At 34.9% G+C, this 22,452-nt stretch overlaps 1 protein-coding gene across 1 annotated transcript in view; it reads right to left on the minus strand.

Annotated features, from left to right (window-relative positions):
• The window catches only part of AHR (aryl hydrocarbon receptor), a 47,977-nt gene that overhangs the window by 11,013 nt on the left and 14,512 nt on the right, over positions 1–22,452 (minus strand). The window contains exons 3-6 of the mRNA XM_024767051.1: positions 9,483–9,586; positions 3,647–3,736; positions 963–1,086; positions 135–265 (exon numbers count right to left, since the gene is read on the minus strand). Of these exons, the coding sequence (XP_024622819.1) occupies positions 135–265; positions 963–1,086; positions 3,647–3,736; positions 9,483–9,586 (449 nt within the window). The remainder of the gene's footprint in view (positions 1–134; positions 266–962; positions 1,087–3,646; positions 3,737–9,482; positions 9,587–22,452) is intronic.

Here is a 22,452-nt window from a genome sequence, read left to right on the forward strand (position 1 = left end):
CTGTCCTTTATAAAATTATTTAATAAAGTAGATTTTTATAACCCAAACTCAAAATACGTTCCAATTAAATTGGTTTCACTTTTCAATTTTCTAAAACTTCATACTAAATGTCAGTAAAAGATTTTGCACCTTACCAGAAAGCCAGATGAATTATCCAGCAGACACCTTAGTCGGCAAATGAAGCACCTTTCCATAGACGAAGAGTTCTCTGGAGGAACCTGGTCTGGGTTATAATAGACTGCTGGCTGTGAGAGGCCATTAGCTTCTGTAGAAATAATAGCAACATAAAGTTACTTCCATTTTTCTGTAAAATTAAGTGTTTGAATAGCTGAAATTTGTGTTAATTTCTAAACCGAAGTCTGTATTTGGATTACAAAAGAAAAATCGCTTTCAGAAGGGGCGCTAGTGAAAAGAAATTAAAACTTATTGAATAACATTTTCACTACATAGAACTTTACCTATTCCGCTGTTTTTATTTCTACTGAGCTATCCTGTCAACAATTTCTACATTTTCTAAGCCTTTTCTGCTTTTTAACATTTTCACAGATGTGTGAAAACACTGCTTGCATTGAAAGAAGGTTTTTTTATCCTTGCATATGCTAGTCTGCTTTTATATTTGGTGCATTTTAAACACAGAACAATTCATACACACTCCAGAATCAACCTTGTACATTCCTTCCCCCTTTTCACAACAGTGTTAAGAGTTCTTTTTATACAATATATTAGTGACTATATGGGTATACTTTGTCACGTGAAATTCATCAATGGCTGTCATCTGTCAAAATCCTCCTTAGGTCACCAGGTTCCCTGTGACCTGGCTCTGGCCCGCAGCCAGAGGTTCACGTCTTTCCCCTTCTTTCCCACCTTCACCATGGAGTTCAATGCCCCTAAAGGTTCTCTGCCTTCTTTCACAGAATTATATCAAAAAATCCCCAACATTATCTTTTGGTAAACATTCTTACCATCCATTTTTTGTCCAGAGTCTGGACACTGTGAAGGGTTTAACGCCCAGTGCAGCTGGCGCTGAAATTCAGCTCGGTCTTCAGTATGGATCAGTTCGTACACACTCTGATGGATGACATCAGACTAAAGAAAAAAAAAAAAAAAAGGAAATTAACAAGAAGTACTGATTTTTTTAAAATGTGGCTTACTAATTTCAAAACCTTGCTAGATTAGTGGGTGCTTGTTAGTGGTGATGAACGCAAATGAAATGCTTGCAAAGCTCTTCAGGAATCCAACATAGGAAAAGCCAGAGAGAGACTAGCACTGTAATTGACAAATCAAAAGTTATTTGCCATCACTTCCCTGTGTGAATGCTTTTCAGTCAGATAAGTCACCTTCCCACTCCTTAATTGCAGCACATTAAGTTCTGCTGATTTTTATCTATTTACTGATCTTTTAAAATCCTCCTTCTTCCACAAAACCTTGTCTGAACATCCAGCTGCATTTGACTGCTCTAAGCTTGACAGTATTATGTATTTCCTTCACTGCTCTCTAATAATTTTCCTTATATGAAATTTTTACTTCTAGTAGATTCCATAAGAGTAAGGGATTATGCCATTACCAGGTCAGAATCCCTCCTTCACCTCTTGCTTCTCAGCATTTACTACAGTAAATGGCCCTTCCACCAGAACTGCTCTAACTTTTTTTATTGCAACTCATGGCAAGAAATACATTTTCTATCCATCGTGTGTGTGTGTGTGTGTGTGTGTGTGTGTGTGTGTGTGTGTGTGTGTATACACACGTGGAAAAAAGTTTCACAGAACACTTCTTTTATGTGTAACAATATTTTTTAAATTTATTTTTATTGGTGTATAGTTGCTTTATAATGTCCTGTTAGCTTCTACTGTACAGCAAAATGAATCAGCCATATATATATATATATATATGTATATATGTATATACCCTCTCTTTTGTATTTCCCTCCCATTTAGGTCACCACAGTGCATTAAGTAGAGTTCTCTGTGCTATACAGTATGTTCCCATCAGCTGTCTATTTTATACATAGTATCAATAGTGTATACGTGTCAATCGCAATCTCCCGATTCCTCCCACCCCACCCCTTTCCCCGTTGGTATCCATACATTTGTGCTCTATGTCTGTCTCTATTTCTGCGTGGCAAATAAGGTCATCTCTACCATTTTTCTAGATTCCACATATGTGTGACAATATTGTGTTTTCTATTTTATTTCATTTTAAGCAACTAAAACGAATGATTGATGGTGATCCACTATATCAATTTCATAACCCACTAATGAGTTACAAGATGCAGTTTTAAAAATGGTGCCATAAACCACCACCAATGTCAGATATGAATGTTTTCTTAAAGCATATCCAGGTTATATGTATATATGAAGAAAAAAACAGATTGGGAAACAGCTAATCTTTCTGATTTCTTAACTGTTATGAATCACATCAAATAATAACTAAACTAGTTATGTAATTAAGTTGCAAACAGGCTTTTCCATGGACATTAGTCTATTTTCTTTAAAATCCAAAACTACTTAAGTTAGGCTTTGTGTCGGTAGCCAGATTCCACCACTTTAGCTATCTGGACTTAAATCTTCCTACGAACTTTATCTTCTAGCATGAAGTCATCTCTATGCCATCCATTACACAATGCCAGAGTTATCTTCTGAAGTATAGACTGGAGCATACACGTTCCCTTTAACAAAAACATTTAGTGGCTTCTATAGTGTGTATGACATAATTTAAGCTTCAGTCTATATAACAGTGCAGACGGTGCCATTCAACCATCAGTCTTGGCATCACCTGGGAGCTTGTTAGAAATGAAATACATGGGCCCCACTCTGACGTACTGAATCAGATCATATGGGAAGGAGGCCCATCAATTTTATGACATCCTGTGAAGTTCTTCAGGTGATTCTCATGCACATTAGAATTTAAGAACTACGGATACATAAGAGTAGTTAGCATTCAAGTGTACTTACAAACTTCTCAAATCATATTGGATGTTCTTGCCCCTCAAATATGCCGAACGCCTTATTACTCCATTTATTCACTATACACTCAGTAACATTAAACCAAACACGCTCACCTCCTTCAAGGCCTTCCAACCTACTGTCCACATTACGTCTAGCTTTTCTTCTCTGTGTTCCCTCCACAATGGTCCACCCATCCGGATCCTACACTTTCTTTAGGTTAGCTTAAATACCCTTTCCTTCAGGAAAGCTTCCATAATCCATACAAGTCCGAATTAAAGGGAGAAGCCATAGTATTTTGCTCACACCTTTACATATCACCTCATTCATTTCATAGTTGTCATATACCTTCCAGTATCCATAACTAATTTGATGATAAATATTCTCTTGTCTGCCCCTGTCCAAACCCTATCTGCCCCTTACCCTAAAGTTTCGTATATATAAAAGTTCTTTATAAGTGAAAGAAGAAACACAAAATCCATGAATCACATATACCCTTAAGGAAATTATAATGCAGTAGATTTTTAAAAGTATAAAAATATATTAGCTGCAAACATATACTTTTTTATTCTATAGCATATGTATTTTAATTACATTTTATATATACAAACTATCACTTGTGTCCCTAAGTATAAGATAAATTAAACGTAAAAAATTAATTTTCCAAAAAACTTTTTTTAACGACCTAAGAAAAATATATTTACCTGCTGAAACCCCAGGTAATCTTGTATAGTAGAAGAAGCATAGAAGACCAAAGCATCTGTAGTGACAACCAGTACAAAGCCATTCAGTGCCTACAAGGAAAAAAGTTACAAAATTAGTAATGTGACTAAATAAAAATATTATCATCCATAAATACTGACTTCAGTTAAGGCTGTTACTTTTATTGATGAAAAAATCTTTAAAATGGTTAATATTATTACACTCCACAAATGCAGAAACACCATACACCCCAGTAGTGAGAAGAATCTATTCACACCTTTTGATTCTGCCAAAGAAAAGCTTAGAAGTAATTTAATACTCAATCACAGTAACTTTAATATTTATTTCTTCTTCTTCCTCAGGCTTTAGATTTTGTTTTAAATATACTGTACATGTTTTTTAAATATAATTGTATACACATCAGTTACTGTAATCTGTCACACTGCTTTTAAAGGAAGACAGTGTGTAAAGATGTTTATTAGAACCGTAAAAATATATGATAGAAGAAAAGCTCTGTGCAAAGACAGTTTAAGCACTGACACAGTTTGAAATGTGGATGCTCTCAAAGTATAAAATTTTTAAAAACTTTATTAGAAAAGGAATACACAAATGGACTCTACATAAAATACACATGTAGAATACATGTAAGACAAGTACACAGCAAATATAGTCCATTTAAATTTAATATAATTACTAATATATTTAGGTTTAAAGCTATCAATTTATAGGTGTTATTTTTATCTGTTCCACTTATACTATGCTGCTTTTTTCTTTCCATTTTGCCTGCTTTGGGCCAATTATTTTTTATTACGCCTTCTTTTTTCTTTTAGTTTAGAAGTTATCCTCTCTTTTCCTATTCTTTTAGTGGTGGTTCAAGTCCAATGTTAATATTTCTATAGTCTAAGGTAATAAAAGTATTTAGATCAACTTAAACATTAATTGTGATCACATATTTTAACTCTAAAGCCCTCCTTACTTCCTGCTTGAGTTTAATTCAGTACTTGTTTTACTCTATGCTATGTGATCATTGTTAAACCCTCCCGAGACACTCTTCTTCATGTAAAATGAGACGTGGAATGGTTTAGTTTAAGAACCACACAGTTTGGAGTCAGAATTTGGACTGGATTCTTCTGTTTCTTACTAACTGTGTGGTTTTATTAAGTCATTTACCCCTTTAAGCTTTAGTGTCATTGTTTGAAAAACAGGCACTGTACAGTGCCTGGTACAGAGCTGGCACTCAATTCACGTAAGGCACCATTACTATAATACGAGGTTGTGGAAATGAGCAGATAAAGATTTACATGATCATGCTTTGTGAACTACAGAGAGATATATAAACGACAGCAAGTAGTTCATCCAACACTTAATGAAATACTGCACACCAAAGAGGATGCATGCTAAGTACTGAGATTCAGAACTGGAGAAGCTACTGCGCCCGTGCTTACGATGCTCACACAGTCTTGTAGATACCCTCAGTGTTAGATGAGGTAAAAGAAATACGGTGACTGACTGTCTTCCTTTTCCCTCAAAGTCCTTTCACCTTCAAGATCCCTGGTCTATAATACACTTCTGAGAACTTAATTATGCAGACAACAAACAGCACCTACTATTTAACAGCCACTTTTCTAAATGCTTTTTTTTAATGTATTCAAGTACTTTAATTCCCTCAGCAATCCACTGAAGTAGGTGTCATATTCCAGTTTTTAAATCGAGGAAACTGAGGTAAAGAGCTGCACAGTAACTTGCCCATGGCCATACAGCTAGGAAAAAGCTGAGCCAGAAGGTAAACTTTGTCTAGCTCTAAAGCCTGCATACTTAACGTTATATCATGATCTACTGCTTTTATGTGTTACTGATCACCAACTGTTGCATGCCTCTACCTCATGTGATCACAACTGGGATCTAATGCCTTATAAAACCTGGCAATTTCCCCAGGATGAAAAATGGCGATGGCACCCACCAAGAACTTAAATGTTTAATGATTAACACCCCCAAAATTGAGTATTCTTAAGTTTTAGCTGGCAGTAATAGTATATATCCATTACTGCATTTTTTTATCTTGCAGATGTCTTCCTTCTAGAAAATAGTATCCATTGATCATATGCATATTATTTTGTAGAATATGTTTTTCGAACAGTGGAACGAATTTAGTACTGTACAATAAGCTCATCAGTGCATGCCAGGTGACACAAAGATAATTTAGGGTATGACAGATAAACACTTTTAGACAAACGTTAACTGTCAGAAATAAAACAAAAAGCCTCTTAAAAGAATATATACATACCAATTATATGGATATTAAATGATCTTAAATACCATGCGGAGCAAGGTTATTACTTGTACTGAATTATTATCTTAGTAAATTAAAAGAAGGAATTAATTTGGTAATTACATATTAATAAAAGAGATTATTATTCTTTGGTCTAAGTCACAACTATCTCTATCTGAAAATCATGTTGAGCTTCGCTTACTATTTAATAAGAGAAATAAACTGCAATTAGCACTGTTATTTATCATTTCAACTGCTGTTATCTCAAAAATGAAGCTACGGGTTTTAATAAGCACAGCATTAAGTAGCAATGGATAGAACATATTTAAATATATGAAAATAAACAACTAAAGCAAATAACAGATAGTGAAACGATACAAAAAGTTATTTTATTGTCTTATTTTTATTCCTCATAAAACAGTAACAAATTTAAGCTAATCAAGAAAATAAATATTTTAAACTTTCATTAAACATCTTGTAACATTTTCTTCATGTGCCTCCTTTGTTAAAACCAAAGGAAAAGATTTCGTTTCAAAAGTTTCAAGCCAGATGGTATACTGCACCTCTGGAAACATCCTCTGCCTCTAAGTGGTAACTAGCTGATAACCGCACGTTGGCAATATAAAGTAAGATGCCATTATGGCAACTGTGTATAATGAAATATGCCATTTTCGCATGTCTACAGTGTATTCATCTGCTTCATAAGAGATAAGAAGTATGGCCCTAAGCAAATTGTATAGTGTCTGATGCTTCCTACTAGAGAGGAAGCATCACATACTATACAAATGGCATCCAACAGAATTAATGACAAGACCACTTATTTTAAATACCTAAATATTTCCAATCTTCAGAAAATTAAAAAGGTAACACTAGTTTTGCAACAGTATATTTTTATTCTGGGTCCTTGACATAGGATATGTTTACAATTTGTCTAAACATTCTAGGGGCAAAATAAAAATCACGGGCCCAGATATCACTGATGAACATAGATGTGAAAATCCTCAACAAAATACTAACAAACAGAATCCAACAGCACATTAAAAGGGTCATATACTATGATCAAGTGGGATTCATCCCAGGAATGCAAGGATTCTTCAGTATATGCAAATCAATGAATGTGATAAACCATATTAACAAACTGAAGGATAAAAACCATATGATCATCTCAATAGATGCAGAAAAAGCTTTCGACAAAATTCAACACCCATTTATGATAAAAACCCTCCAGAAAGTAGGCACAGAAGGAACTTACCTCAACATAATAAAGGCCATATATGACAAACCGACAGCCAACATCGTTCTCAATGCTGAAAAGCTGAAACCATTTCCACTAAGATCAGGAACAAGATAAGGTTGCCCACTCTCACCACTCTTATTCAACATAGTTTTGGAAGGTTTAGCCACAGAGATCAGACAAGAAAAAGAAATATAAAGGGAATCCCAATCGTAAAAGAAGAAGTAAAACTGTCACTGTTTGCAGGTGACATGATACTATACATAGAGAATCCTAATGATGCTACCAGATAACTGCTAGAGCTAATCAATGAATTTGGTAAAATAGCAGGATACAAAATAAATGCACAACGCCACTATAGAGAACAGTATGGAGGTTCCTTAGAAAACTAAAAAGAGAACTACTATACGACCCAGCAGTCCCACTCCTGGCCATATACCCTGAGAAAACTATAATTCAAAAAGAATCATGTACCACAATGTTCATTGCAGCACTATTTTCAATAGCCAGGAGATGGAAGCAACCAAAGTGTCCATCAACAGATGAATGGATAAAGAACATGTGGCATATATATACAATGGAATATTACTCAGCCATAAAAAGAAATGAAATTGAGTTTTTTCCAGTGAGCTGGATGGACCTAGAGACTGTCATACAGAGTGAAGTAAGTCAGAAAGAGGAAAACAAATATCGTATGCTAACAACATATATATGGAATCTAAAAAGAAAAAAAATGGTTCTGAAGAACACAGAGGCAGGACAGGAATAAAGACACAGACGTAGAGAATGACTTGAGGACACAGGGAGGGGGCAGGGTAAGCTGGGATGAAGTGAGAGTGGCATGGACATATATACACTACCAAATGTAAAATAGATAGCTAGTGGGAAGCAGCTGCATAGCACAGGGAGATCAGCTCGGTGCTTTGTGACCATCTAGAGTTGTGGAACAGGGAGGGAGACGCACGGAGGAGGAGATATGGGGATATATGTATACATATAGCTGATTCACGTTGTTATACAGCGGAAACTAACACACCATTGTAAAGCAATTATACTCCAATAAAGATGTTAAAAAAAATAATCACTGGCCCATAATTTAAAGCAGTTTAAGAAGTGTTAAGCATGCCACATTTGTCTATTTTCACTTGAGATAAAGAACTTCCTTATTACTTTACTATGTAAACTAAGATGCATGTTTAATCACATTCAGCAGCAATTATTAGAATGCTTCCTGTGACCTGAATAAGGGGTCTTTATGTTTCAGCTAATACACATAAAAATCCTCAGCTAGAGGCAGGAGGAGGACGACTCACGGTTGAATATATTTAATTTTTTCTAACATAATGGAAGCAAAAGTTAATTTTCGGTATCAGGGATTTGAACACAATTACAAAATTATAATAAAATCTTATAAATTGTTAGGTTACACTTAAGCATTTACTGAATGAATGGAGTTACTGAAACTTATGGCTACTTTTTGTCACAATGGCAAATTAAGTTCTCCACTCAGTTCCCTGGGTAGAATTGAAAATTATTATGTAATAGTAATAGTACAGATTATAGCACACATCTTTTCTGTTTTGTTTTATTTTATTTAACTAGTTTTTTTTTTTTTACCATTTTTTAATTGAAGTATAGTTAATTTACAGTGTTGAGTTAGTTTCAGGTGTACCGCAAAGTGATGCAGTTATACATATATATTCTTTATAGCACACATCTTCATTCTATCTTTCTTTAATAAGATAAATACCTGAGAATTTTAACTGAGAATCGAGCATTGTATCAGATCCAAAAGAAAGAAAAATTGGACAAAATTTAAAATACTTTTATAGACAAATCTACTAGAAACTCTCCAAGTTCTAGCGCATGACAATAGGGCTGACGGTTGTTGAAAAAAATCTGTAGCAAGTTGATAAGTCACACACAGCTGCTAAAAGAAAATATAATTATAAGAACACATCGAAAAAAATAAAGTTCAGGTTAAGAACAATTTCAAACTATTTAACAAATAAAATTATTTTCACGGAGCTATATTCCTCAAAACGTATACGTAAATCCAATGTCTTAAATGAGAACCTTTAAAATAATCTAGGAGTTCTTGCTATTTAAAGAAATGCAACATGGAAAGTGATAACTAGACTTCTAATAAATATGCTTCATAAAATTCCATTTTTTCACGTACAATACTAACATTATACCGCTATTGTACTTCAGATGAAAGTGGTATGAAACGCTGGGTGAGTCCTAAATAAACTGGGGATAATTAAAAGGCTGTTAATTAATTCTCCATTTATAACTGTCCTAATGAAAACGAACTATATTTACTACAATTTACCTGCAGTAAGAATTCTCCTTCCTGCAAGTTCAGGCCTTCTCTGAATTTTGTTCTACAGTTGTCCTGGACTCCATTTCTGTCAGCTGGGGTGGACTTTAATGCAACTATGAAAAAAAGGGAAAAACAATGATATAGTATAGGTGGTTTTTAAAATAAGCAGTTTCAAAGAGCTATAATAAAAAACCTCTGTACACCAAACACAGAGATCATTTGAAAAATTGGTATCTACTGGTACTACGGTAACTAAGCGAACAATCCTTTGCCAATGGGTGGTTTCCAGTCAGCTGACAGATTCTGGTGGGGTTTTTTTTTGGCTGCATTGGGTCTTCATTGCTGCGAGGGCTTTCTCTAGTTGCGGCGAACGGGGGCTACTCTTCGTTGGTGTGCGGGCTTCTCCTTGCGGTGGTTTCTCTTGTTGCTAAGCACGGGATCTAAGCGCGGGCTTCAGCAGTTGTGGCTCGCAGGCTCTAGGGCGCAGGCTCAGTAGCTGTGGCGCACAGGCTTAGTTGCTCCGCAGCATGTGGGATCTTCCCGGACCAGAGATGGAACCCGTGTCCCCTGCGTTGGCAGGCAGATTCTTAACCACTGCTCCACCAGGGAAGTCCCTGACAGATTCTTAATTTTTGATGAGTTCACTATATGATTTTTGGCACATTACTTAAGGAGTTTCAAAGAATTGCCACGACATTGCTATAAACCCTCCTTCAGTTCTTATCTATTTAGGAGAATAAGGTTCCTCACAACCTAACCTATAAAAAATATTTTTAGTATGTCTCTACATATTTATCTTAACATCTGTGAACTACTGGGTGGTGAGAAGAATCAACCAAATGCCTTATTAAGAAATATATGTCCACTGAGGTTAGGATCCTCTTGTCTAGTTTTAAGGTAAAAAAACTGTTAGTAGTATTATTAAGTTCATATTAAATTTATAGGTCAATTCATGGAGAATTAATGTCTTTATGATGTTGAATCAATCTGAGAACATGTATGTTTTCCCATTTGTTCAAGTCTGTATTTTTTGTCCCACTAGAATGTTTTGAAGTTTTCCACAAAAAAGTATTTTTATGTCTATTCCTAGGTACTGCTACACCTTGTAATGTGGCTTCTCTTTCATTATCATCTTCTAGTTGCTTATGGATTGCATATGTGAACGGGAGTCTGACGATGCTTACTATAGAGGGTACCACGCAGTAATGCTGCATCTCCCCACCTTCCCATCTCTCTCCACATCGTGTGTGTGTGCATGCATTTATAGTCTGGGAGGCAGCACAGCTGAATAGAAATAATAATTGCTACCATTTACTTATTTAGCATTTTTCCAAGCACTCTCAAATGTCTTCTCAGTTAAAACATGTGGATGGACATTGGTATCTGACAGAGCTGAGTTCAAATCTCAGCTCTGCCTTTTCCTAAATGCGTGAGCTTTCTGAGCCTGTCTCCTAATATGTAAGGTGGTAATTGAAAAGGCAAAAGCAAACAAAGAAACAAAAACACCCTGCAGGGCCGTTGTGAAGAATAATTAGAATATATGTGAAGTTCCTGACGTAGAGCAGCTCAATATTAGTTGGTAGCTTTAATTATTAGCAGTATTTCCCAAAGCTCATAGATTGTCCTGTTATAAAGTTTAAACTTTTAGACACACTATTACACCACCTTTCTATTTTTCTGATCTTTTTTTAACCTGTGATGTTTCAAATAAGAGAAACCAGTAAGCCAAACCAACTGTGGCGTTCCTTTGAAGATTTCTTATTTCATTGGATTTTTAAGCGTTAAGGATAATCTGGCTCAGTGATAAGCTGGAGATATGTTAATAACCAGATTTTTCTCTCAGTTTGAGCAAAGCATCACATATAAAACATTTTCATGTGTGAAGCATATTTTTTGGTAAACCAGCAATGCATGTGTCACACTGGACTCTTATGCCAAGTCCTTGCCTTTGCAGAACTTGAAGTATATCTCTTTGAAAGAAGAAGCCAAAAACGTGGCCTCTGAATATAACAATTCCAAAAGGCCACAGAACAGATTTCTTTAGGCCAAAATATAGTTTGAGGTAAATTAACTGATCTAACAGTTAACCAAGACCAAAGGAAAGGCTTAGTCTTTTCTCGTTGAAAGGTAAAGGACAGATTTGTTGTTCCTTGCTTTCCAGTGGCCACATTTGCTTGAACGCATTAAAACCTCACAATGTAAGGGTTAACTACACTCTCCTACTTTCCCAAAAGCTCCAGTACGAGGCACAATTTAAGAGTTATACCAAATATCAATAAGATTTGCTATTAGAAAGAAAACAACAATACCCAAACCCTGACATTATGAAAGAAGCAAAGTCATCCTAAAAATGGATAGATATTAATTGTGTCAAATTTACAATGTCTAAATTTTCTTATTAGGAATCTTTTAAAGTTAACTTTTAATCAGTGGAATGATGTCAGTTCCCACTACAGTTATTGGACCACTGAGAAGCTGAATAAGAAATGAAAGAGGCCATTCATCTCAGTAACTTACAATTTGTTTCTGGTCTTGTATTGGGGATATTAGCCAATGTAATTAGACATTAGACAGACTCTGCCTTTAAGTAGGGCATGTAAGCTATGGAAATGAAGAACTAGAAAAGAATGTCAAAAATACTGGTAAAGAATGTCAAAAATATTAAGTACCAGGATGGAATTTAATTAAAGTATTAGAGGAACTTGAAAAAGAATAAATTCTTTCTAAACAACAATGCTTACAATTCTAAATGCTAGAGGGACAATGTTTAATACGTATGTATAACTACTGCTTAAGTAGGAAAAGTGGTAAATGCATTTGGGGGAAGGACCACTGGAGGGTTCTTCCAAAAACAAGCAAACAAGTATTTCTGTTGCTCTCTTGTTTAAGGCTAATAATTAATCAGTTAAGAATTCAAGTAAATATTGTGCAAAGAGGAGTCGAGGAAGGGTACACTCCCTTCCCATTCTCATCTAAAAAATACTACTATGACTTTTTAGAAAACTTATTTTATGTCCTAGCCACCTGACCCAAACTATGTAATTTTTGCCTTTCCATGAAGTTTGTCCTCTACTTCTTGATCTCATACCTACCACCTCTCCCTTCTTAAAGTTACTGGAAGATGTATTAATTAATACTACTCACTTTCACATATACATTTCTTGCCCTGATCAGAAAGCAATAAAAGAGTAAGAAGATGATGTGGGGATACGACTTCCTACCATCTGAGTGGCCTTAAATAATTTCCTTCATAATAATATGTGATACTTAGAGCCCACACTGTATGCCAGGCAGTCTCCATGTATTACGTCTTGCTTATTTAATCTTCATAAGAGTTCTATGGAACTGGCCTTACTGTCCTTTCAGTAGATTAGGAAACTGAGACTTAAGGAGGTTAGGAAACTTTCCCAAGGTTCTAGCTTTAAGTGGTAGAGCCTAGATAAGAACCCAGGTAGCCTAATCCTAATTGCATGAGCTATTATTAATCACCTACCAGACTTCTCTGCCATGCTAACCACCTTTGACCTTTAGTTTCCTCATCTTTGAATTAGGACAGTGATACCTCTGGAGACAAATTCTTGTGAGAGCTAAAATAACATGTAGAGTACCTGGGTTAACGCCTGAATCTATAACTGACAGTCAAGGATGGAGAAAATGGGCTATATGCTGAGTTTACACACCCTCAAACCATTATGGAAGCTGACACTAAAAGTTGCAAACTAGGGATAATTGAGTGTTTTCTCATCTCTAAACAGGGAGCATTAATGAGTGTCTAACAGGACTGCTATGATGACTGTGCAACAGTAATCTGAAGGTACTTCAAACTTGTAAATTGTTATAAAAATTACATGCATCATCAGATACAGAAGACACTTTGATCATTACACCCCTGGAATTAAATACATGGCAGTTCACAGAAACAAAATATAATATCTGAAAGTAAGTCATAAGCCAGTTCTGCTACTCGGGAAACACTGGCCATACTGAAGAGACATTTGTTAAAATCCTCCCCACATGTGCAAAGTGTAAGGCTTACACCTTCCAAAGTGTAAGGCTCTGACTTTCAGCATTCAGCGGAATATGAAGATAATAAACTGTCAAAATATTTCCACTCTTTGTTCTTTGAGAGATCAATGATGCAATTAAACAAGAATTTAATTGATAATGGAATTTAGAGTGTAAATATATCACAGCATTATCAGATTGTAATATTATCCATATAATTATTACCAACTGATTCAAGTCTTTTTCCCATATTCAAGTCTTATTCCCACATGCATTTAATCATATCCATGTTTCCTAATATGGCACTTTCCTTCCTTATACATCTAAGCTCAGATTTCCATTTCTCCCTACAAGCCAAATATTTCCTCTTCAAAAAACATGCTCTGAATTTCTCAAGAGAGAAATTCACGGGGAACAAATATTGGCATGTGGTAAACTATACTTTGTATTTTGTTACTGTAGTTGGCATTTAAACAGAAAGATGACATGGTAAATGTCTTGCCAGGAAAAAGCATAAGCCTTTTTAATCTCTAATTGTTGACATAAATTCAATTTATTTTACAATAATGTTTCTCATCCCCCTTTATTACTTCTGGTAGGAAAAGTTAAATTCCATTCCCACATTCATATAAGCATAAAAGAGAGCAAAGCTATCACCTATTATGAAATTCAACCAACTACATCTATAAATTAGAAAGGGTTAAGTAATGTAGTATTTCTTGAATATAAGGAAAACATCCCCAGTCTAGTACGGATGAGTATTTACAAATAATTTCCGATCATATATAAGTGTACCTAAAGTGAGTTCCTTCTAGATCCTTTGAGGTAATAGATATTTCACTTCAGTAACATCAAGTTTGTTTGTTTGTTTGTTTGTTTGGTAAGTGAAGCATTGTCCTTTTGAGGGAAAGAAGGAAGAAACTGAAAATTTTTTTTAAAAACTATGTTATGTTCTAAGTTTTCAGGAGACAAAGATTAGGTGTACACAGTTCAGTGCTTTCTGATGATGTTCACAGATTTTTTTCTGCCTAGAAGTATCTACTCACCAAGGCAGAAAAAAAGTAAAAAAAAGTAAATTCAGGTTGAATGTAGGTTGCGTAACTGGCGGTTACTGTCTTTTCAGCAAATCTAAAGAAACACATCATTCTAAAGCTGCAAAAATCCTTAAAAGTTAGATCTATTCTCACTCTCGATTAAGTGGAAACTAACTTCCAAAGATGTTACTCAACATTTTTCCAGTTTTACGTTTAGTTACATGCGATTCTGTAACGATATGTTAGGTCTCTGAATTAATGAAACCAACTAGAGCAATTAATTTACCTTTTCAGTGGGGAATGAGTTGCATTTAGCTTTCCACATAAACAAGAGTGGAATTAAAACTGCATTCTAAGTAGGAAAACTTAATCAGCCAGAGCAGTGATTCTCAAACTTTCATAGGCATTAGAATCATCTGGAAGGCTACTGAAACACATTGCTGGACTCCACCCTCTAGAATTTCTGACTCAGTAGGTCTAGGATGGGGCCCCACAGTCTGCATTACTAACAAGTTCCCAAGTGATGCTGAGGGGCAGGTATCACATTTTGAGAACTAGTGACTTAGAAAATCAGGATTTAGGAAATAACTCACACATGTTCTGGATCTCATTCCTTCATACTTTCTAAAATTATCTTTCCTCTGCTTAAAGAGTTCATTATTAGTATGTCTTCAGGAGGTAATTCTAATCCCAATTTTATAAAGATGAAAGTAGAACCACATAATTTACTACTGAAACACAGGGCAACAACAAATAATTCTGTATGTACAGTTGACTTGTGAAAAACATGGGGTTTGAACTGGGCAGGTCCACTTACATGTGGGTTCTTTCCAGTAAATAGTACAGCACTACATGATCGTGATTGGTTGAATCCACGGATGCAGAACTTTGGAGATGGAGGAACCATAGATATGGAAAGCCGACTGTAAAGTTATATGCCAATTTTCGACTAACCCTTGTGTTGTTCAAGGGTCAACTGTATACAATTTAAATTTTATAACTGTGGTTCACAAAGATCTTACTTTTTAGGATAAACCCACTACACACTTAAAACATCAGGCAGGCAAGCATTCTTACTGTCCATGCTGAGAAGATGAAGACTGTGGAACAGTGACGACAAAGGTCTAATCTAAACCCACAGGGTTAGTAACCGAACGACCCCCATGTCCCCTGCCTGCTGGTGCGCCCCTTACAATGACAAAGTCTCCCTCTACTGGGCCAGGACAAAGAGAGGGAAGCTGCCTCTGTAACACAGAGACTAGACACTTGAAACTAGACACTATCAAAAATGCAGGAGGCAACAGAATATTCTGTAAAACTGACCATGAAGGCACTCCCACATCATGTGGCAAATTTAAGGCTAGAAGAATTCGATACAGACAATTCTAGGTTCATTAAGTTGATCCAATTTGACTGTCTGTCTCAACCTCCCACTGCTGACACCTGAATGGCTTTATGTCTTCTATGGACAACCAAGAATCAGAAATTACCTCCTCTAGTATTATTATTTTTCTGCAGACTTTAATTTCACTTTAGTTTACACTTTCACGTGCAATTCTCTCTTTGCCCCTTTAAGAACTTGACAAATGAAGTCATCTTTGAGCAAACTCATTATCACCATAGCACAGTTTCGTATTCCACACACAGAGATGTGCTTTCCTCTATCTCTGCCCATCCTTAAAGCATTTCATCTTTGGTATTTTCCCTCTTATTCTATATGCTTTCCCCAGGAATACTTTATTCACTTTCATAGTTTAAAATACTATTCCAATGACATTATGATGACTCCAAAATCGAAATCTCCAGCTACAAACAAATAAATGAATTTGAGCTACTGATTAAAAATGATTGATTAAAAAGTCAAAAAGCTGTAAGAGCAGGATTAAAAAATAACACATAAATTACTAAATAAAAACGATTAGTGGTAATATAAATGTGTTTTATTACAGACCCTCAAGTGATTAATTTTATATTACATGTGAAAATAGTTTCTAAAACACTATAACATGGCAAATGTATATTTCCATTAACCAGATCAGCAAAGACTCACAAAAAGTCAAACAATTTAACTAGAGACATTTAAAATCTGTCCTGGGGGAAAAAAAAAAAGAGAGAAAACTGCTGAAAGTTGGCTGGCTTTAATATTCCCCCAATGGTAATCTCTGTTTAAAAAAGAAAGCTAAGCTCATAAATTTATGACCAACTGGAACTGTTCATGGCCACGCAATTAAGGATCAAGGATCCTAGAGTCATATAACACTAGGAAATGATCAAAGAGAAAACCTATTAAAGCAGTAAATGTAAAAGAGACAAGGGAGAAGCAAAATATATAATAAAGGATATAATGAGCGTAGGTTCAGTTTGAAACTGTTATATATTTGTCACTGTTTTTAAAAAAATACTTGTCAAAGCAAAGGAAAACACTCAGAGATAAAAGTATCCTATGTAAAATATCATAAAATTATTTTTTCACTTTACTTATTCATAGAATTTGACTCTTCTGCTGTAAGTTCGGATATCTGAGGAAAAGAGATTAAATTCCTGATCCAAAGAGGCCATATTATTAACTATAAAAGCCAGGATCTGAATACCACAATACCCTGACTCAATAAGAATGTCCTACCATTCTTTTCATCCATCCATGTTTCAATCTGCATGGATTTGATTATATTAAGTCCATAAATTAAAATTTAAAAGAATCTCTAAATCTTAACAGTTTTAGTTACGGAAGGTATCATGAATGTTAGGAGAGTTTCATGTTTTCAAATGTAAATTCTGGAAAAAAACACATAGCTAAATTACCATCTAAAATGGATAACACCATGGGTTAATGACACAACACTATTTGATGATTTCAAATGTGCTGATCTTTTAGGCAAACAAACCTACTTTGGACATTTCTAGGATTCAGAAATCACAACTGCTGCGACACTGCAAGTTTTGTAAATTACTTGACACATAGTAATTAAAAAAACAAAAGAAGCAGATAAAATTAGTACCCCAACCGTGAATGTAAAAAAAAGTGCACATACAAACGCCTTAAACTTTATAAAACATCAACCCTTAAAAAGGCTTTTTATTTAATTCATTTTTACTGCTTGTTCAAGCTCATTCTTCTTATATATACATGCATATATATTTGTTTTTCAAGATAATGCTCTGAAATCCAGAGAAACACACAGGCTGAAGATGAATAAACACAATAGCTCTTTTTTGAAAACCTAATGAACTGGAAATGAACTGTTAAAGTATCTACAAAAGGAAGACCAAGAAAAGAGCACATATAATTTTTAATGTAAAATAAAGTCAAAAAAGATCCATGGTAAACAATGAGGTTGAATAAATTTTAGATCATCACATAAACTCTCACCATCCTCTCCTCTCACAGCATTTTTAGACTTGGTGAATTTAAAATACTCCAATACGTAAGATATTTACACTTAATACATGCTTAAAATAATCACCATTTTATAATGATTCATGACTCATTGCCCCTACACTGCCTAGTTTTAAAAATAACCAGAAAACTATTCCCTATGACAGTTGCAAATGCAGAACTTTGGAATTAGAAACTCAGATCCTCAAGCTCACCTCTGTCAGGCTTAACGCAGCCCACACAAAAATCACCTTTTTTTTTTTTTTATTAGTTTTCCTTTCCACAAATTAAATTTGCACATCTCAGTTATAGAGATGTCATAAAGAGTAACTCATGACTGAGATTAATGAAGGATGCAAAAGATTTCACAGTTAATGACCCTATTTTAATGGTATAATAACTACCATGAGTATTTTACAGAATTAACAAATACTACATGCCCTTGACATTTACTATTACCTCAAAGAAAGAAAACTTTTCTGCCCTTTTTACCTCATTAGGTATCTGTGTCTCAACAAAGAACGTGGATTAGTCATTCTCATCAATTTGGGGGATTGCTGTCGAAAAGTAGAATAATTTAAACAATCCTGTTACATGATGATGAATATTTTTAAAACTGATAATGAAATCTAATTCAAAATTTTTACATGTTGAAATTACTTTTGCTAGGAATAAAACATTACCATACTGATTCAGAGTGGTTAACAAGCACAATGTCCACTGTTTGACCCTGGCATTAAGAGACACAATATAGGAGGAAACAACCCTTTCCTTTCACATCGACCAATTTCAAAGACTGGGTTATGTATAACCACCCAAATCTAAGTCTCTCTTAATAAACTATGATTGCTCATAGTCATTTAGTAATTTAAACTTATTAAATCTTTTCCATCTCAAAGGTAACATGATATGTGAGTCTAAAACTCATTTTATGACTGGGGTCTTCTTTTTATTCTCTACTTTTCTTTTTAAATTAGAAGGGGATAGTTTAACTTTAACAATTTGAAATTTGATGAAAAAGCGTGAACGTGATGTTAAAGATGTTAGGCTTTCAGTCTATATTTCCAAGACCTAAGTCCACACTGACTTGCCAGGTCATAGCTCCACTTCGTCATTTTCTGTCTTCAGGCTCCCCTCAACTTTGATTTAATCTATCAAGATGCAAAATTTGTACTTTACTATGTTTAATTACCAACACGAGAAGATAGCAATTTTGAATTTTTTAAATTTGTTTCCTAAAAATACAAAAGACACTACAGAAGTACTTCAAAGATACATAATTTAGAAAAGTCTTTAAACAGTTAAAATAAGCAGGGAAGAATAGAAGGTAACACAGAAGAACCATGTTACTGAGGAAACGGAATAGAACTTAAACACCTTCTATAATTTCAATTAATCTATTATTAATATATCATTGTTATTAATCCTTAAGCATGTTTAAATGTGTCCATTGTGCAGAAATTAAAAATAAAGTAGCACCTTATTCTGGAATTTTTAATCTATCAAATTTACAAAGAGTGATTTTTTTCCTTTAAATCCAGAGACCTATTTGTCCATCCTATCTACGCTGACAAAACTGAAAAACACACCAAGACTGCCAGACGACTGGGAAGTATTAATACAACAGGAACATGCAGCAAAGAAGAAAACGACCATAGGCCCAGGAACAAGATAATGAACACAAAGTGAAGGCAAAGGAGCAAAGCGGATGGCACAAGAACGTAAGGGGCAGTACTGAAAGCACCAAGAAAGGGCACAGTGATACAGTTAGTTCAAAGAAGACTGAATCCTTAAACACTTCTACACGTTTCACTGTATGATCCAGCCAATCAATTAATTAAAAGCCATGTAAAAAATTCCTTACTGCTCTGATTCCTTAAAACAAACATTCCTTGCATTTGTACATTTAGAAATAAAGAATATAATTGATAGAACCAATAATTATAATTGGCTATTAACAGAAAGCTTATTTGGAAATAGCAAAATATTAACGTCAAAAACTAAGCCCTAGAGCCCTATTTCTAAGTATATAATTTAGAATTTCCACATTGCTTTTCACATATGTTAATACAATTAAGTTAATAAATAATTACTGAGGGCTCCCTCTGGGGCAGGCATTGTCCTAAGTGTTTAAGGTGTAAGAGTAAACATATTGATAATATTCTCAAGGACCTTCCATTCTAGTTAGAAAAATAGGCAATAAATGGCATATTTAAGTGCACCAAAAAAGAAGCATATTATGAAAATGAAAATTTTATAATCATTGCTTCATCATCTGTAAAATAAAGAGTGTACAAACTGAAAAACAATTCTCTGAGCTTTACTGTCTAGAATACATATAGTTCAAGAGTTTTCAAGGCTTAAACGTTCAAAGGTTCCCACTGTTCCTCAGTTGAAACCAAAACTAATAACTAGTGAAACTTCTAATCCTTTTCCCTCCCTTGTAAATGCTCCCTAAATGTTGCATTATAAATATTTAATGTGCACGTTTTTAAAGGATTTCACATACAGTATTTGTCACAGTTTCTGAGATACTCGACCTTGAGCTATTAGAGGGCAGAAGCCTTTTTTCCCCTTTTTCTTCTTCATGAATTCAGCACAGTGCGCACTATTTAGAATACAGCACAATCTTGAATTACAAAATGTATTAAAAAATGATTTCAGTTTAATTATGTCAAAGAAACACCTTCTAACTTTACCATAATGACTGAGTCTTGTTCAAGTACTTCAAAGTTATATTTTAGAATGTTTTGATTAATTAGAAATGGATAAAGATTAATGTTGTACTTGAAACTTAAGTGCTGCTTTTCAGACAGTCTTAGTAGTCATGGCTCCAAAGTTTAAGAAGATCCCATCCAAGCTGGATTATTTAAACTCACAATAAATAGATGTATTTTCTTGGAAAAATATCTATTGTTACAGTAAAACTTGAGTTTCCTTTCTAACAAGATTGTATGATTACTCGTTTATATTGTTCTTTCCGCAGGAATTCACACACCCCCTGTTTGCATCCTGTTATTCACTTAGAGCTTCCCTTCACTTCGCTCTACTCTTTCCCTAATAGTGGGAGAGTGGTTTTAACCGCACACAAAAATCAATCCTAATCACTGTCCGCCTGCTCCAAGTCTCCTCATTTGCATTTAGTACTTGTTCAGGTCCTAAGAATTACGACACAAAAATCCTAATCACTGTCCGCCTGCTCCAAGTCTCCTCATTTGCATTTAGTACTTGTTCAGGTCCTAAGAATTACGTGCAAATTTTATTCTGTGTTTTTTCAAAATATTGCATTGCCTTCCTAGATAACTGGTGGTCTGGGGAAGACTTTGGGATTTTTCACACATTATTTCCCTCATCTTCCATCAAACTCTGTTCCTGTACTGAACAACCCTACAAAACTGCTTAGAATACACACTACCCTGAAATCACACTTATAGTCTTTCTAAAACTTTGTACATTTGGATTTGTCTTTCTAAAGGCAAAGAAAAAAAAATTTTTTAATAATTCAGGACATAATCAAAACCAGGTTAAATCGCTGCCTCAGACTTATCTAGAATGCTTGTAAAAATACAGATTCCTGGGTTCTACATAAACCTACAAAGAATCAGCATAAAAAGAGCATGTCCTAGAATGTGCATTTTAACAGGCTTTCGAGGTTATGCTGATGCATACTAAAGTATAAAAACCAGTAATTCAAAGGACCTAAAATTAAAGATAATACCACCCAGCAATCCCACTACTGGGCATATACCCTGAGAAAACCGTAATTCAAAAAGAGTCATGTACCACAATGTTCATTGCAGCACTATTTACAATAGCCAGGACATAGAAGCAACCTAAGTGTCCATCGACAGATGAATGGATAAAGAAGATGTGGCACATATATACAATGGAATATTACTCAGCCATAAGAAGAAATGAAATTGAGTTATTTATAGTGAGGTGGATGGACCCAGAGTCAGTCATAGAGAGTGAAGTAAGTCAGAAAGAGAAAAACAAATACCGTATGCTAACACATATATATGGAATCTAAAAAAAAAAAAAAAAAATGGTTCTGAAGAACCTAGGGGCAGGACAGGAATAAAGACGCAGACGTAGAGAATGGACTTGAGAACAAGTGGAGGGGGAAGGGTAAGCTGGGACGAAGTGAGAGAGTGGCATGGACATATATACACTACCAAATGTAAAACAGATAGCTAGTGGGAAGCAGCTGCAGAGCACAGGGAGATCAGCTCGGTGCTTTGTGTCCCCCTAGAGGGGTGGGATAGAGAGGGTGGGAGGGAGACGCAAGCGGGAGGGGATATGGGGATATATGTATACATATAGCTGATTCACTTTGTTATACAGCAGTAACTAACACAACATTGTAAAGCAATTATAATCCAATAAACATGTTAAAAAAAGATAACTGATGAAGGAATGACACAAATAGGGTAATAAGATCTTACTGTCGAATACACTGAGCCAGAATAAAAAATAAACTTATTAATGAAAAGCCAAGAAAATACTTTTTAACAAGTGAGAATTCCACAATGAGCCCCGCTACACTATGACGTTCTTTATAAGG

The sequence above is a fragment of the Neophocaena asiaeorientalis genome, unplaced genomic scaffold (assembly GCF_003031525.2).
Source record: "Neophocaena asiaeorientalis asiaeorientalis breed wild unplaced genomic scaffold, Neophocaena_asiaeorientalis_V1.1 scaffold70, whole genome shotgun sequence".
Classification (NCBI taxonomy): Eukaryota; Metazoa; Chordata; class Mammalia; order Artiodactyla; family Phocoenidae; genus Neophocaena; species Neophocaena asiaeorientalis.